The sequence below is a fragment of the Mirounga angustirostris genome, unplaced genomic scaffold (genome assembly GCF_029215605.1).
Source record: "Mirounga angustirostris isolate CCGP_5_RB_7025 unplaced genomic scaffold, mMirAng1.0.hap1 SCAF_8, whole genome shotgun sequence".
NCBI lineage: Eukaryota > Metazoa > Chordata > Mammalia > Carnivora > Phocidae > Mirounga > Mirounga angustirostris.
Window position 1 is genome coordinate 4243619 of NW_026991716.1, and position 18281 is coordinate 4261899.

Sequence of the window (18281 nt, forward strand, 5' to 3'; positions counted from 1 at the left end):
TATTTAACAAAATCAATCTAAATACACTCTACAGAGAATATGTATTTTCTTTTATGTACAGCTGCAGTTTCCTTCTGTTAATCCTCTACTTTGTTTTGACACTAAGGTGACAATGACGATCATAGCTATAGACTGGAGTGCAGATTACTGTTGGTTTGTCATGTGAGTCTTGGTAGGTTTTGTTTTGCCCTTTAGGTTTGTCCCCGCAAGTTTTTGTGGGGATGGAGATTCTAGTTTTATTAGCTGTGTGTGTGTCCATCCCCCGACTTGTGAAGAACAGAACATCCTCGTGCCAGTTGCAGCCACTGGACCTCTGGTAACAACTAGAGACCCCATCTCATCTTTACTTTTGAACGTTGGTCTTACAAGCAAATGTAAGTTATATATATTTATACTGATGAGAATTTGTAATCTGCTGTAACAAAAACAAATATTGGTGGTAGAAAAAAAAAGACAAGAACCAGTGTCAACTTTTTAAATACCTTTTTTTGGTAACCCAAATGTTACAAACTACCCTAAACCTTCAGTTGTGATCATCTCCAATTATCGTTAGTGCGCGATTGCGAAAATCGATCAGGGAAGCACTAGCAAAATGTTACCTTCATCTTTTCAAGGTTAGCAATAATTTGGAAACCGCGGGAATTTCATCCTTCAGTTTTGGACAAGAATTGATATGGAAGGGTGGCTCCCGAGTGGAAAAAAAAGGTTACTGCAGGTAATCTGCGTTGGTTTTCCCAAGTGAAGGGCAGTAATTTGAGGACGCACCGCACATCTCACCACGGTGAGCAGTTGGTTCATAAAGGAGCACAGCTTCGCTTCCGGCAAGTATTGACCTTCGCTGCTCTGACACGGAACCGCGTCGTCAGCACATCAGCGGTCCTGCGAGCCAAGGACGTGGGATTCAGCGAGCAGCAAACGTCCAGCAGTACCCTCCTCCCATCTCGCTGAGGGGTGGACCCACCGGGGGTCGGCCCCGAGGTCCTGGCGGGGCCCGACAGCACCCGACTCCGGACGCGGGGACGAGGTCGCGGGGCGGCGTCTTTGACCTTCCCCGGAGCCGGCGGCCCGCCCCCCGTGCCGGCGCGCGTGGCGAGGTGGGGACGGAGCCGCGTGGGGCCGGCGCAAGAGTCTCCCCGCAGCGGCGCGCTGCTGACCCTGCAGGCACGGAGGCCCCCAGTGCGCCTGTGGCTGCGAGACCCTGCGGTCGGTTAGAATTCAAGCGCAGGGAGGCGACCCGGCGCTCTCCCCGGCCTTCCAACACACACTTCCCTCGCCCTCCGTCGCCCCGCCCCCGCCTTCGCCTCCGCCCCGCCCCCCGGCTCGGGCCAGACCTATCGGAGGGGCTGGCCCAGACCCCGGAAGAGCGACTCCATCCGGGTGCTTTGTCCGGGAGCGAGGAGGGCGTGGCCTTATGACGACGGCGGGGGGAGGGGCGAGGAGCCAACTCAGGAGCTGGGACTTCCTGACGGAGGGGGCGGCGGGAGTACGGGTTGCCCCTTGCCCCGCCCCGTGGGAGCTCCATACTGCTCGAGAGGGGCGTCTCTAGCCGCGAACTCCCCTCTGAGGCGGGAATATCAGCTAAGAAGTCTAAATTCAAAGACTCCCCCTTCTCAGAGCTTCCTCACGGCCTCTCGCCCTGCCCGTCTTTCCTCTCCGCTTGACTGGCGCAAAGCACTTTCCGCCTCCAGCCCCCCCCCTCGCTCGGCGCAGATGGTGGCGGCCCGCGCGGTGCGCAGCCGCAGAGCGTTCTGGGCGGTGCCGCGGAGGGGCGTGTGACGCAGCGGCCGTCGCTGCCATCTTAAGTTGTTTGTTCTCGCTTCCCTTCCCAAACGCGACTCTGCCCCGGACCCGGGAGGCGCCCGAGGCCGCCGCCGTTTCCGCAGCCAGCGGTTGGGGGCAACGAGGCTGTGCCACCGCGGACGCTCACGCTGCGCTTCGGCCTCCCCCCTCCGGGTCTCCTCGAGCTTCCTTGCTGAGCGCCGGGACCCGCCCGCGGGGGGAAGACAGACTCGAGAGCCGATGCTTGAGCTGAAATAACTTTCTTTTGGGGGGTTTGCTTCGCCGACAGACCCTTAGCGCAGGGCTCCCCTCCCCTTCCTCCCCTCCCCCTCCGCCGCCAGAACCAGCCCTACCCCTCTTTCCACCTCGTTTCTCCTCTCTCTCGCCTCCGCCGCCGCCTCCGCGTCCTTCCCTCCGCCGCCGCCCGGGGCGCCGAGCCAGACTATGGGTCCCAGGTGGGGGCTGAGCGGCGGCAGCAGCGCGGGCGGCCCGGTCACAGTGCGCACTGCAGCGGGGATGGAGGGGCTCAGTTGGCTGGTGGTTTTCTCTTGACATGGCTCCTGCCCGTGCCGCGAGCAGCGCCCCCGCCGCCGCCGCCTCTTCTGCCGCCGCCACCGCTCCGCCCGCAGGCTGCGGCTAGAGGGCCCGAACCCCGCCCGAGAGTCGGTCAGTGAGTCCCGGTCTCCGCGGGGACAGGGAGGGGATTGCCCCGTCACCCGCGCCCGCCCCAGCTGCCTCAGTTCCACCCCTGCCCCCTCGGGAAGCAAACTGAGGACCCCACCCTAAACTGTCCGAACTCGGGAAACATGGTCTGTTCAACGTGAGAGAGCGAGCGAGCTAATCCGGGAACTTCAGGGGTTTTTTTTGGGGGGGGGGTGGGCTGGGCATACTTCCAAAAAGTAATTAATAGTAACACAACTATTTTCTTTTTCCCCACTGATCCTTCCCATTTACCCTCTCCCGCCTACTCTACCCGGGCGGGAATTGTTTCCACGATGAAATGAGTGAAAACCTGAGTGATCCTGTGTCTCCCGTGGTGCGAGTGAGTCGCTGCCGCTGAAGGCAAAGGGTGGGGGTGGGACCTGGGGGGTGGAAGGCAGGTGGTCCCTGGGCACCGCCTGGGGTCTGGGAGCAGAGCCCGCCACCTTTGCCTCAGCAATGCTCGCAGGAAGATAAGTCGCGCTGCCCACGATCTGGAACGGGGGCAGATTTCTAGGGAAGGCTCCCTCGGGGAATGTAGGACTCACCGCAGGGCTGGGGGTGTTGGGATCCCGGGCATTAATCAGGTCTAACCACAGGGCCGGAAGAATAATTATATCGTATTATATACCCCCTTTCTCTCTGCCATCATGATTTTCCATGGCAGCAGCGTTAGCAGCCGCCTGGGGGTGAAAATGTGGGTGATGGGGAAGTTGGAAATGACTCCGCTGTTTTTTCTCATGGCTCCTTTGGGCAACAGCTGTCCGCCCCCGGTATACACTGTAGTTGATTGCAGGGAAGCCCTGTACCTCTCCCCTTCCTGCTCTGCCGATTTTGCACTTTTCTCTTTGCTCACCACCAAGTGTAATCAATAACAAGCACTGACAATACATAGCAATAGTGAAATCTGAGATAACTTAAGAATTAATTAGGTACTACAGCCATGGGTCTGGCTGGGTAAAATCCAATTGGATATTTCGGTTTCATTCACCTACCCTGTTTTGGTGTTGGGGGGGGGTTGGGGGGGGTTTCTTTCTCCCTTTTTCTTTGTGATTCTTTTTTTTTATTTTGGTATTTGGAAAGCAGGGATCATCACACTTCCCCTTCCCCGTTCGTTCTCATAATCCCTTCTCTAAAGAGGGGGGAAAATCCGGATGGATTTTAAGGATTGGACTGGTGTCAGCTGTGTTTTATTGCACACCTAAATCCCGATAATAGGCTTTTCATTCCCCGCCAAAGCCTTTATTTTGGCATTTAAGCCAGATGTGTTTTCCAAAAAGTTAGTTCCAAGTATTTTCTCCTCTCTTTCTTTCCTTCCTTCCTCCCCTTCCTTTTTCCCATAACCCCTAACGTTATTGTCCAAACATGACTGGACAGCAGCTTTTGTTTCTTGACCCTGTAATATGACAGTCTGCTAATATCGCCAGAAGGTGCAGTTTTTGGGTTACAGTCGTGATTTTAGCTATTCAATCATATTAGCAGGAAAAAAATGACTTGTTTCTGTTGTACTTGAGTCTTAAGAAAAAGTGCCCATAGTTTAGTGACAATTTCCAAAGGCTTTAGTACCACCTGTATTTCAAAATGGGGGACCCAAACTCCCGGAAGAAACAAGCTCTGAACAGACTACGTGCTCAGCTTAGAAAGAAAAAAGAATCTCTAGCTGACCAGTTTGACTTCAAGATGTATATTGCCTTTGTATTCAAGGAGAAGGTAATTTAAAATTCTTAATGTGAATTAGCACAAGTGATTTTTGTAAGTGTATATTGTTTGTTACCCGTAAATAACTGTATATTAGTTTAAAGAGTGGTTGACAAAAATCTACGTGTCTGCTTTAACCTGAACCCTCCCGGGTAGTTCTCTGCATGTGTAGTTGCGGTGTAACTACGAATGGAAGGCTTGGGTACTCCTTGGGTTGGAAATGATCTAAAGCTCGGTAGGGTCCTTTTTTAGGTAACCTGGGGTGAGCAACATTGTAAAACTCTCACTTATGTTTCACAAGAAATTTCATTTATGTGGAGTTACATAGAGAACATTATAGCTGAATTTAAGCATTATCTAAAGTGGGATAGTTGAAAGTGGTGAATTAGAATCAATGTTTATATGCTAAAAGTAAATAGTCTGTTCAACTTCATGCTAAAGATACCTTTTCTCGTGGTACATTTGATGAAATACAGTACACTTTAATTTTTAGGAACAGTTACATACTGAAATGGTTAATTTGTGTTTGGAAGTGCAATTTATTAAAATTCAAAAGGACCTGAAGAGGAAATTTAAACATTGAGGTGGCTGGCGAACATAATCAGGATTCGTTTCACAGTTAAATAGCAAATAAGGAGTTGTTGAGTAGTCAAGGAGAACATGATAAAAGCAGTATTTTTAAATCTGTTTGACATGAGATTAGGTTATGAGTATAAGGAAATACTACTTTGATTTTTGCAACTAAGTTGTGAGCTACTTTCAAATTAGAAGTATATTCTTAGTGTGGTATGTACTTCATGTTCGGAAGTTTCCCGAGTATTTATCCCATTCTTAACTCTTATGAAAGTTTATTAGTACAGGCATTCCTCAGTTTTATTGGGCTTCACTTTATTGCGTTTTGTGGATAATTTTGGTTTTTACGAATGGAAGGTTTGTGGCAACCCTGGGTTGACTTGGTCCATCAGCATCATTTTCCAACAGCATTTGCTCACTTTATGTCTCTCTGCCACATTTTGTTAATTCTTGAAATGTTTTAGGCGTTTTTATTAATGTATTTGTTACGGTGACCTATGATCAGTTACTACAAGTTACTGAAATCATATGATGGTTAACATTTTTTAGCGTTATTTTTCAATTAAGATATGTACATTGTTTTTTTGGACCTAAATGCTTATTGCACACTTAATAGATTATAGTGTAGTGTAAACAAACTTTTTATATGCACTGGGAAACCAAAAAATTAATTCAACTCCCCGTGATACTTGCTTTATTGTTGTGGTCTGCGATATCTCCAAGGTATGCCTGTGTTTAAGAATGCTCTTAGCAGCTCTAGTTTAGCATTGTAAAGTGGTTTCACAGTGGTTTGTTTCGAAGTGATTATCCCAAGATTGGGTAGTACCCAGGATTTACTTCTCCATTCTGTCTTGTTAATATGTTGACTGCAGAATTGATACGATCAGATTTTAACTGAGGATATTATAATGTAAGCTCACTAGAAATACAAGATACAAGTGGTAAGATGAGTTTTTGGTATTTAATATATGAGATGCCCCAAGTTGTACCATCTAGTTCTTTAACACCATAAAACCCCATTGTTACTCTTAGGAATGGACAGTATGCAGGCAGTTGTCCTGAGTAGGTTCATGAGTTTTATATCCTAAATTGATGAGCACTTGGTCACAACTAAATTTGAAACTCAACCTTGGTAGACCTTTTTTTTCTTGTTTCATATATTGACAGTTGTTATATCTAAAAGGAGTAATGGAACTTAACCCCTTAAGGAGTTAAAAATATGTTAATTTGTACAGCTTTGTTTTTAAACTGCTGAGATTTTAATTTAGCTGTATGTAGAATCAGTTAAATGAAAATATATCAAGAGTAAACCACTTTTTTTTTAAACATTAGGTATGTCTAGTGTTTGTTTCTCAGTGTTGAAGAAATACTGTTTAAAATAAGTTACCTGTAATGGATACCATGATACTATAAAACCATGCAGTAAAACAGTCTGATAATAGCCTGTTTGTGTGTGGCTGGGGTAATGGGGCTTGGGGAAATAACAGAAGGATCCACCTATTTGAAAATCAGTACAAAAATTACCTGAGTTAATAATTTTGCTGAGTTAGAGTAAAGGTACATGACATTGTAATATGAACTGGGTGTTAAAAGACAATGTGCTACTGGTGGGTTAATAGACCTTTTTTTTTTTTTTTTTTTTGCTTTTAGAAGAAAAAATCAGCACTTTTTGAAGTGTCTGAGGTTATACCAGTTATGACAAATAATTACGAAGAAAATATCCTGAAAGGTGTGCGAGATTCCAGCTATTCCTTGGAAAGTTCCATAGAGCTTTTACAGAAGGATGTGGTACAGCTCCATGCTCCTCGATACCAGTCTATGAGAAGGGTAAGTTCTGTTTTTCGGTCTTGATTTGGTAAGTTTTTGTGAGTTAAACTTGCATTTTCCCCGCTAAGTATGGGTAGTTACTGTGGTCACGAGTTGACTTCAGGGGCGCCTGGGTGGCTCAGTCTGTTACGCAGTTGCCTTCAGCTCAGGTCTAAAATTTTTTTTTTTTTTTAAGTTCAGATAAAACATGGATAACTTTTCCTCTGTGGTATTATGCTGATAATGGTGTGTATTATTGCTGGGAATAATGTTTTATATTACTGTTCATTAGATTTTTCTTTTTGGGGTGAGAACTAACATCATGCTCCTTATAAATAAGGAACTTAAAGTAGAAGGAATTATTATTCCCAACCTTCTAAACTTCTGTAACTCAACTGGAATTTAAAATGAACATACTTGAAAAGACATCCTCATAATTACTGGCGTTGGGGAAGGCTAGAGAGAACCATGTACTGGTCTGAAAAAGGTTTATTGGCCTTTGAAAATTAATACATTGGACTGTGATAAGGAACGAGAATGGAAAAAACAGTTTTCTGTAAGTATATAATAAAAATAGCACTTCAGCTGTAATAAGAATGTGAGTAATATTAGAAGTTTCAAGACACCTTTGCTTAAATGTTAACTAGGTTCTGATTTTGAAGAATGGAAATAAAAATACAGGGACTTCACAAGAAAAAAAAATCAGCTTCAGTTGGAGTCTTCACCATGTGCTGATTAATTTAGGTCTTGGTGTGAGCAACACTGGACTGGGTGGCTGTAGGTGGACTCTACAAGATAAAAATTAGAATTAGGCCATGAGGTATTCAGATTATATACAGTCCTATTATCTCTCGGTATATAAGATGATACATAGTGGACCTTTTGTATTGTGAAATGTTTCTATAATCAAACCTATAATTTGTGACATACCTTGTTACAGCTTTGTTTCTCTGAAAGTAATTTTTTTTTTAATCCTTTTATAGGATGTAATTGGCTGTACTCAGGAGATGGATTTCATTCTTTGGCCTCGGAATGATATTGAGAAAATTGTCTGTCTCCTGTTTTCTAGGTGGAAGGAATCTGATGAGCCTTTTAGGCCTGTTCAGGTATTTTATTCTAAGTGTGGTGTGCGCTGAGTGAGTAAAAACTTCTGGAATACGGCCTAAGTTAAGAAAATTTGGGGGAATATGCATTACTCTAATCGGTTTTATTACTTCATAAGTTGCTCCCATCTGTTTGAATATTGTGATACAAGAGGAGAAAGCGTTTGGGTGACAGAATCTCTTGAGAATGAGGTAGTCCTAACTACCTCAGTGTGTCTTTAAAATAATGGCCAGAGAAAACCTTTCAGGGTAGATGTGTGTTGATTTGTCGAAGGGCCTGTGAATGAACTTGTCTTGAGAAGATCTCTCCCCTGCACCATCGGGCTCTCTAACGAGTCTGATCTAAGAAATGCAAAATGCGTTCAGAAACCCTTTCCCAGGGGCGCCTGGGTGGCTCAGTCGGTTCAGCATCTGCTGCTCCCTCCCCTCCTGCCCCTCCCCTACTCATTCTCCCTCCCTCCCTCCCTCCCTCTCTCAGAGAAATAGTCTTTTTAAAAAAATCATTTTCCAAAAATAGATTTGTGTATAAAACTATACAGGAGATAAGTTAATCTGGTAGTGGTTCTTCAGTACTCTTCCTCGACACTGTGCTAACTTTGGACTTGTCACCTGAGGTACTAGATAATTTCCAGTTTTTAAGAGCATTTGCCCAAGTGTCAATGATCCTAATTTTATTTATAATAAAAGAGAAAGTACAATAATATCCACCAAAATGTTAGTTATGGTTAGTTCTAGGTCAGGTAGCTAACTGTGTGTGTGTGTGTGTATGTACACACATTTCATAACTCTACAATGATCATACTTTTGTTCACAATCAGAAACCTAAATAAAGACATTTAAAGACTCATTTTAAGCATACTGAACTACATATTAGAATGCCTATTTTAGGCTGATTGTTTAGAAATACAAAGTTATCATTGAAAAAATTTGCATTCATCCATTACTATGAACCATCTTTATGGTGCTTTTGTGTATGATAGACAAGTTGGTATACTCCCCCTGTCCCCATGGTAATGTTCCTACCCATCAGCTCAAATTATTATTCCTTTTTCTAAGATTCACTTGACAGAAATAAGTTCTAAAGATAACCTATAGCCTAAAGAAAGGTAAAAGTATTCTGTATTTATGTGTGTCTTCAGTGGACAATATCTGACTCACATGAACTTGTTGGAGAATAGAAGTTGGATATAAAAAGCAGGAAGACAGGAATGGTAAGGCATGTTTATCAGAGCAGGTCTTGCACCTCAACTGAGAGGCACTCTTAGGATTTTTATTATTTTTTTATTTATTTTATTTTTTAAAAGATTTTATTTATTTATTTATTTGAGAGAGAGAGAGAGAGAAACAGCATGAGAGGGGATAGGGTCAGAGGGAGAAGCAGGCTCCCCGCTGAGCTGGGAGCCCAATGCGGGACTCGATCCCGGGACTCCAGGATCATGACCTGAGCTGAAGGCAGTCGCTTAACCAACTGAGCCACCCAGGCGCCCTTTATTATTTTTTTAATTCAGCAATTTCCATTGAAAAAAATTTGGTGCATTATTCATATTTTATTTAATGTCTTTCTTTTTTTTCTTTTTTTAAGATTTTATTTATTTATTTGACAGAGACCCAGCGAGAGAGGGAACACAAGCAGGGGGGGTGGGGAAGGGAGAAGCAGGCTTCCCGCTGAGCAGGGAGCCCGATGCGGGGCTCGATCCCGGAACCGAAGGCAGATGCCCAACGACTGAGCCACCCAGGCGCCCCTTTTAAAATTTCTAATACTGTATCTTTCCATCTGAGACATTATTTGGAATAGTTGTTGTTAAAATAGTCTTGTCTCAAGTTAAGTCCTACTTTTTGAAATCATGGCTGTTTATTGAGTGTTGACTGTGCTAGACTGTGTCCTGAATACTTTATATACATTTAGTCTTCATCCTTAAAAGAACTATGCAGATAAGAACCTCCTTTTCCAAAGGAAGAAACTGAGGCACTTAGAGATTAGGTAAACAGCACAAGATCATGTAGTTAAGTGGCAGTCAAGACATAAATCCTGTAAAGTTTATGCTTTTAATTTGCTACTCTGTACTGTGGGAAGTGCCCTGTACTATGAAAACCTTAAATTATGGACTGAATATAAGCACTGTGTAGGATAGAGGTAATGTGTAATTTTAGAGTTCAACTACAGGAAACAAGTTCAGTGTAAAGATGAATTTACTTCCCCGGTAATTTAAAATAAATGAGTATCCTGATCCTGAATGAGAAGCCTTAAATATAAATAACTTAGTTCTTAAGGCAAATGAGAAAAGGAAAGGTCAACTTTAACTTGAAAACCTTTTTTTTTCTTGTCTTGAAGCACTTGAAGATCTAGATAGTAATGAGATTTAGTAGGAACCATCGTAAAGGTTGTTTCAATAACGAATTCCTGCTATATTCAGAGTATTATGGGGTACTGAGAGGTGCTATTAAAATATCTCTTATTTCCTCTTTATCCCTAAATGCTCTTGCTGCAGGGTAGTTTTTATCACACTATTCAAATATTTTGTTACTTCTGGGCATTGCTTTCATGCTGCTTTAATTAGAGTTTTCTTTTTGGTGTGGACTGTTCCTTCCCAAACCTTTGTATATTCACTAGGGAGACAGTGCATGAGCAGGAGCCAGGGGCAGAGAGTGAGGGACCAGTAGGTTCACTGATGAGCACAGAGCAGAGCCGGACGTCGGGGCTCGATCCCAGGACCCTGAGATCATGATCTGCGCGGAAGTCAGATGCTTAACCGACAGAGCCACCCGGGTGTCCCAGGCAGTAGTCTGATTTTTGACACGTGTTTATGTCGGTCTTGTTCCAGGAATGGCATTTCCCAGGTTACCTTTTCTGAGTGCTTTCCCCAGGGAAAATTACTGTCCTCTTTGAAGGCCCAGTCAAAAATCACCTGCTAATACTGCCCACAGTGCCTACTGTGTTAGTTTTCTCCCTTCTTCACATGGACTTTGAAGATAACCCATTTTAGGGTTTTACAAATAACGACATCTTATTCTAGGAAAGATCTGAAGCAAGTTAGGTTTTATATTTGCATGTGCTTTGCCCTTTTGGGCAGTATAAGAGCCCCTTAAGGGTGGGATAACCTTATTCATATTTTTTGGTATTTAATGACATTCTTTTCATATACTAAGAGTTCAGTAAATATTTGAATTTGTGCAGAGGTACAATTGAATATCATATTTACACAATCGTTTGTAGGGATAGGGTATCTTACGGCTTGAAAGAAAAGCTGGGTGCTAAAATTTCAGATGGCAGGAACTGATGATTTTTCCATGTTAGTATTTCCTATAGTCTTTGACATAATGAGAGAATAAAAACTGAATCAAATGGACTAACAGTCTTTTATTTTTTTTAATAATTCAACATTATCTAAATAAGAGATTTTTTAAGATTTCCGTTTCTTGAATTCTCCATTAGCCTAGTCATTTCACCCAGCATTTGGTCTCCGCAGACATTTTGTGGGAGGATAGAGTTGATCTTCCTCATGTTAAAAGAGTAAAAGACTGTTCTGATTTGGTAATAGTTCTTCCATAACTTAAAATTTTTTTAATCTGAAAAATGTGCATAACATTTTAAAAATTTTTGAGGGGTTCATATATCCTCAAGCCCATCTGTGTGAGGACTGGAACTATATTTCAGGTGTGGGCTTTAAAGCCCCACTGTTTCATTTCATTAACTGTTTTGATTGTTAGAACCCATTTATTTTACAGGAGAGGAAGGTGAAGTTTAGAAGAGTTAAGGGATATATACAAGGTTGCATAAGCAGTGAGATGTGCAGCTAAGATTGGAATATATTTCTTTGCAAAAGCCATCCGTAGTGGGTATTCTTTGTAAATAGAAAGGAGGGAGATGTCATTGGGCTTAATTAAAAGTACTAAGTTGGGAGTCTTGAGCAAAATAGGTTTGAAAAGTCTCGTTTTAGAGGCATCTGTGGCTCCGTCGGCTAATTGTCTGACTATTTCAGCTCATGTCATCATCTAAGGGTCTTGAGATTGGACTCAGCGCAGCGGGGAGTCTGCTTGAGATATTCTGTCTCTTTCCCCCTTCCTCCTCCCCCCTCCCCCCATGTGCACACTCTGTCTCCCTCTCTCAAAAAAAAAGAAAGAAAATCTTGTTTTATAGAATTTGACCTAAAATCATTGAGAATTAGATCAAGTCACTCTGATGCAAAGTTTTTCTTGAAGGTCAAATTCTATAATGGAGTGCTGTTCACTAGAACTTTCTGTGATGAAGGAATATATCTCAGTTCAGAATGGTGGCCACTGGCCACATCGGATTATTGAGCATTTGAAATGTGGCTAGAGTTACTGAAGAAGTGAATTTTAAATTGCATTTAATGAATTAAATTTAAGTAGGCACGATTGGCTGCCATGTTGGACAGCATATAGATGTAATAGATGTTTCAGGTAGGGTAACATCTTTGTAGTTACATGTAAATGTATTTCTTCCGTAGGCCAAATTTGAGTTTCATCACGGTGACTATGAAAAACAGTTTCTGCATGTACTGAGCCGCAAGGACAAGACTGGAATTGTTGTCAACAATCCTAACCAGTCCGTGTTTCTCTTCATTGACAGACAGCACTTGCAGGTAAGCTTTGTTTAACTACTTAACAGCTCATTTAAAAAGCTCATTTGTTAGACTATTTTCTATCTATGTTAATTCTGTTCTGCCACTTCAACACTGCATTATATTTGAAGTTATTTAAAAATCAAACAGCTAGGGCTCCTGGGTGGCTCAGATGGTTAAGCGTCTGCCTTCGGCTCAGGTCATGATCCCAGAGTCCTGGGATCGAGTCCCACATCGGGCTCCCTGCTCCTTGGGAGCCTGTTTCTCCCTCTGCTTCTCTCTCTCTCTGTCTCTGTCTCTTGTGAATAAATAAATAAAATCTTTAAAAAAAAAAAAAAATCAAACAGCTATCCTGGGCCTCACCCTAGAACAGTGGTTCCCAAATTTTGCTGCATAGTAGAACTACCTGGGAGCTTTTAAACGTCATGATTCCAATGGCAGTAGAGTTTAAGAAACGCTCTGATAGGGGCGCCTGGGTGGCTCAGTTGGTTAAGCGACTGCCTTCGGCTCAGGTCATGATCCTGGAGTCCCTGGATCGAGTCCCGCATCAGGCTCTCTGCTCAGCAGGGAGCCTGCTTCTGCCTCTGACCCTCCCCCCATCTCATGTGCTCTCTCTCTCTCATTCTCTCTGTCGCAAATAAATAAAATAAAAATCTTAAAAAGAAACGCTCTGATAGAGCTTTTCTAATGTAAAGTATGGTCAACAAGATGGTGGTAACAGATCCTTAAATATGTAGAATCTATGCGCTACTCCAGTCCTACTCGGTCAGAGAATCAGTGTTTGGAACAAAATCCTTAGATGAGTAGTAACACATTATATTTTGAGAAGCTTTGGCCCTAGACCTTTTAAATAAAAATCTAAAGGGATGAAGTATATCTGTATTTAAAAGATCCACATGTGCTTTATTTTTTTATTTTTTTTAAACACTAAAATAGTCCTCCTAATTCATTAATTTATCTGATAGTTCATAGTTTAAAAATTATTTTACATATTTCTCAAGATTAGACCAAAACTGAGAATGATATATTTAAAAACCCTCTACTTATTTTTTAATTTATTTACTTTATAGCTTTATTGAGTTGTTATTGGCATATAACCTGTGTATCTACTACTTTTTTTTAACATTTATTTATTTATTTATTTAGTGATCCACGATTCATTGTTTGCGTATAACACCCAGTGCTCCACGCAATACGTGCCCTCTTTAATACCCATCACCGGGCTAACCCATCGCCCCACCCCCCTCCCCTCTAGAACCCTGTTTGTTTCTCAGAGTCTCCACATGTGTTCTAAATAAGCACTTCCAATTTAAGCAATCCAGGTATTCCAGATTATTTTTTATTCTCTAGAACATTGTTTTCATCAACCTAAATCTGAATATCCTCACTTGGAATTTATAACAGATGTCTTGTTAAAAATAATTTTAGGGGCGCCTGGGTGGCTCAGTCGTTGAGCGTCTGCCTTCGGCTCAGGTCATGATCCCAGGGTCCTGGGATCGAGCCCCGCGTCGGGCTCCCTGCTCAGCGGGAAGCCCGCTTCTCCCTCCCCCACCCCCCCGCTTGTGTTCCCTCTCACTGTGTCTCTCTCTGTCAAATAAATAAGTAAAATATTAAAAAAAAAAAAAAAATTAAGAGTAGCATTTTAATTACCATTCATTCAACAACGGAGTGCCTACTTGCTGTGTGCCAGGCACTGTACACTGTGAACAAGACAGAAGTTCTACTCCATTATGGGGGAGGCAGTAGGGCAGAACAGTATGCAGTTGGTGAGCGCTCAGAGGAAGTGGTGCGGATGTGTAAGCTGTTGGGTATGAACTCTGATGGTGACACCGGAGGGGGCCTTTCTGCGGAGGCAGTTTAAGTAAAGACTTTTAGAAGAGTATTTGCGATACTCATTTTGATTTTTTTTTTTTTTTTTAAGATTTTATTTATTTGAGAGAGAGCAGGAACCAGGAGAGGCAGAGGGAGAGGGAGAAACGGACTCCCTGCTGAGCAGGGAGCCTGATGCAGGGCTCGATCCCAGGACCCTGAGATCATGACTTGAGCTGAAGGCAGACACTTCACTGATTGAGCCACCCAGGCGCCCCTAATTTTGCATTTTAGAGCATGGGTTTATTTTTACTTAGAGTCTGCAAAGTAGTAAAAAATAAAAAGGTGAATCATACTGTTGTGTTCAAGGAGCGGAAGAACCACTTGACAAGATTACACGTGGACTTGGTATCTTGTAAGCAAGTTCTAAGTAAATATGGTATTATAGGTACAAATATGAGCTGTGGGGATTAACAGAACGTTGATTTCAGTGAAGGCATTTCATAAAACAGAAAACCCATGACTTGGTTGGGTTTTGGGGGTTTTCTTTTGCATTTCTTCTTTACCTTAGCTCTCCTATGGTGGATATTTTTAAGTTGCCTTATTTTTCATTTTTAACTACTTGTGTACTTTGAGTAATTTATTGAGATAATACTGTATAGCAGGCTATTGACTTTATGGATTCTACAACAGACCTTTAGTCTTAGAAGATTTAATAATGACTATATACTAATGTAGAGATTTCATTTTCCTGCAAATATATAGATCAGTAATATATAGAAATAACTGGTGACTTGGAGTTACTTTGTTAAATAAGTATTAAGTTGTCTCCTGTTTTATATCAAGGTTGATGTTTTCTGTGCTTTTGAAGCAAATAGCTTCAATCTTTTAAGGAAGAGAGAATTGTAGGCTCATAAACTAATAAATTTGGGTTGTAGGTAGGGTGACCAGCAGTCAGTCTGTCTGGAATGGCCTGGTTTTTGCACTGAAGTCCCAAGTCCTAGAAACCTCAATCCCCAGGGCAAAGTGGGATGGCTGGTGTCACCCTCATTGTAGATGCATTTGGTCTTCAGTGCTCGTAGGTCCCCCTTCTTTCAGGTTCTGTTCTTGATCTTCATAAACTGGAGATCTGTGGCCACATTTGTGCTATATAGAAGAATGAGGGAACTGATAGGAGAGTGGCCAGCACAGAGCCTGTTACATACCAGGTGGGAAGAGCTTTACAAGTAGGAGCTCACTTAATCCTCCCAAAAATTCTGTGAGTTGTAGATCTTATTACTCCTATTTTATAGGTGAGGAAATCAGGAAACTAAGGAACTTGATCATCTAGCAGAGATCTTGTGTCCTTTATCAAAACGTAAGATGTATGAAAAGAGGGGCGCCTGGGTGGCTCAGTCGTTAAGTGTTTGCCTTCAGCTCAGGTCATTGTCCCAGGGTCCTGGGATCGAGGCCCACATCGGGCTCCTTGCTCTGCGGGAAGCCTGCTTCTCCCTCTTCCACTCCCCCTGGTTGTGTTTCCTCTTTTGCTTTGTCCCTGTCAAATAAATGAATAAAATCTTTAAAAAAAAAAAAAGTACAAAAAGAGCTAGACCAAATGATAATTTTGGATGGGCAAGTGGTAGAGAGGCATGTTCCTGGAGTCTGGATTCTAATCCACATGCAACCTTCTACTGGCTAGGACATCTTCTGTGAGCATGTTCTTTGTTGGGTAAATGATAAAAGGTTGTAACATTGAAAATGAAAAAAAAATGCGTAATGTATAGGTTCATCACATATATAGACTGCTTTTGCCCTTTTTTAAGAGGTGCTGTGGTGAAAAGTAGTTCTTTGAAGGCGGGTCAGGGGGTAACTTCCATTTACTCGCAGTGGTGATCTGTGAAGGCACCTCGCACGTGTTGCCATAAGTCAGATGTGAAACTAATAATAATGGTAATACCTTTGCTTTCTTCCAGCCCTTTACCCTAAGGTTATGCTTCAGTCTTTTCTTTTTTACTTGTTTCTTACCTTTTCTCTTCTACTCTGACATTTCTTGTCTTTTCTGTATACAGACCACAGCTTCATGCCTCTGTTTAGATCATCTGTCTCTGTGAAATGTCTTTAACTTTACTTTCCATTAGCAAGTTGTCATGGTTGACTTTCCGGACCTTAAATTTTTTGTTTTGAATAAATTCTCTAAACATTTAGTTTATAATCATGTTTATTCTTTCTGTATTTTATATGGCAAGGTTTTGTCTTCCTGACTAGATTGAGGTCCCTGTGGGTACAGACCATAATTTATTCCCTTACTCTGTATGCTTTGTTACTGTGTCTGTAAGTGCTTTATACGGTTGTGGGAGAGTGACTTCATGTGACAGTTGATCAGCTATGTTAAGGCTTTATTAAGATTATTAAAATTATTTCCCTTTCAGACTCCAAAAAACAAAGCTACGATCTTCAAGTTATGCAGCATCTGCCTCTACCTGCCACAGGAGCAGCTTACCCACTGGGCAGTTGGCACCATAGAGGACCACCTCCATCCTTACATGCCAGAGTAGAGTGCTGACCGGCAAAATGGACAAGATCAGAGAGTGCAGCAGCATTGGTTTTCTTGTTTTCTTACACTTTATTCTTTCAGAGTTTAAAGAAAATGGACTCATGCACAGAACACTATGCATTTTGAAACTTGTTCATCCTGGATTTTTTTTTTTTTTTTTTTAATTGTGTCTCAGAACTTAAAAAAAATTAGGTGTCTTCTGCACGGACTGTGTGAAAGAAGATGCTTTGCATATTTGCTGCACTGCATTAGCATCTTACTAAAAATGTGAAATGAAAGGACTATTGTTCACTGAAATGCTTAAATGTATCTGAAAGCACAAGGTGATACTCATTTTTGATGGTCTTTCCATTTGTGCTGGTTTTTGCCTCTTTGACATCTGTCAGCGGTATTTGGAGGGTGAGAAGTGAATGTAAAAGGTATAAATAACATTTAAAAAAACTTAATAGCTTTGCTGTAATCACCGTTGTTCCGGAGCACTCTCAGATTCACTCTAATGACCAGAAGTGGTTGTTTAAAAAAAAAATACATAGATACACAACCACGGGAAAGAAATCTTAAATGGGAAAAAAAAAAAGCATCTCATTGTAGGCATTCTTGCCTCATGTTTTACTGGGCCATGTTTGTTTCCTGGTACTCATAAATGTATGTGTTTTATTTCCAGATCTCTTTCCCCAAGTTGCTGTTGTAAGAGTATTCTGCTGAATGTGGATACAGTTTATACACATTAAAGCAGATCAGGAGTCTGAAGTAGCTAAAGCAGCTATAAAACTGAGAAATACATTCATAGCTGCAGAAACCATGATAGGTAGAGGACTTTCCTTTTTGGTTTTTGTTTTTTGGTTTTAAAGAGATTTTTATTACAAAGAAAGAAAATCCAGTGAATGGTGCAGAAATACTGGTTTCTACACCATCCTAAAGAAAAACGTATGAGGGTTTTTTCGAGTAGAGAAAAGTTACTAAAGTTGGTATCTAAAATTGTTAAAAAAACCATTGAGTGTCAAAGCTCTAAAAGCAGAACTCATTTTGTGCAGTGAACATAAGGAAAGACTACTGTACAGGTTTTTGGTTTTTTTTTTTTCTTTTTAATGAAGAAAAGCTTTGCTTAAGGGTTGCATACTTTTATGGAGTAAATCTGAATGATCCTACTCCTTTGGAGTAAAACTTAGTGCTTACTGGTTTCCAATTGTATTTAGCTTCTGGTTGGAATTTGAAAAAATGAAAACCTAAATAAAATAGGTGAAAGTTCCCTGACTATTCAGGTGAATACACAAAACTTGATGTGGTAACTTTTTTTCCCAAGTCAATGGGTAGGTGTTACGACCTTGGGGGTTATTTTACAGTCCATAGTTCAACGGCCAATTCAGAAGGACAAAAAATGGCAGATGCGTTTGTGATTTCAGGAATAGGAATCAAAGACATTTTGTCAGCTTTAACAGTGAGCAGGTTGGCTTGTTCCCTGCCTCATGGAAAAGAAAAACAGACTTTGTAGGCTCCACACCCAAGGTGGGGCTCGAACTCACAACCCCAAGATCAAGAATCACAGGCTTCACTGACTGAGCCAGCCAGGTGCCTCAGAAAAATATTCTTTATTTCAAAAGGTGTTCACATGTTTTCTCATCAGTTGAGAATTAGAATCTGTTTGAACCAAATGCCTGTGAATGTTTATCATGGGCAGTCCCTGTTCAAAACTCTGGT

The 18281-nt window shown here is 41.9% G+C and overlaps 1 protein-coding gene across 2 annotated transcripts; it reads left to right on the plus strand.

The window, feature by feature from the left end:
• Nucleotides 1–1790: 1790 nt before the first annotated feature.
• Nucleotides 1791–17859, plus strand: CUNH6orf62 (chromosome unknown C6orf62 homolog). Of its 2 annotated transcripts, none has more exons than XM_045866289.3 (5): nucleotides 1791–2821; nucleotides 6400–6576; nucleotides 7539–7661; nucleotides 12128–12262; nucleotides 16459–17859. In XM_045866289.3, the coding sequence occupies exons 1-5, from the start codon at nucleotides 2780–2782 to the stop codon at nucleotides 16582–16584; spliced, it is 603 nt and encodes a 200-aa protein (XP_045722245.1). In that variant the 5' UTR covers nucleotides 1791–2779; the 3' UTR covers nucleotides 16585–17859. The 2 variants fall into 2 exon arrangements, with proteins under 2 accessions (XP_045722245.1, XP_045722244.1); XM_045866288.2 differs by lacking the exon at nucleotides 1791–2821 and adding an exon at nucleotides 2832–4188.
• The last annotated feature ends 422 nt before the right edge of the window (nucleotides 17860–18281 follow it).

What these genes read in the sequence shown, in the direction of transcription:
- CUNH6orf62 (XM_045866288.2), top strand. Translation starts at nt 4,060, where the DNA reads ATGGGGGACCCAAACTCCCGGAAGAAACAAGCTCTGAACAGACTACGT. An exon ending in GATACCAGTCTATGAGAAGG is followed by an intron (nt 6,577 to 7,538) that starts GTAAGTTCTGTT and finishes ATCCTTTTATAG; the next exon opens with GATGTAATTGGCTGTACTCA. An exon ending in TTGACAGACAGCACTTGCAG is followed by an intron (nt 12,263 to 16,458) that starts GTAAGCTTTGTT and finishes TTTCCCTTTCAG; the next exon opens with ACTCCAAAAAACAAAGCTAC.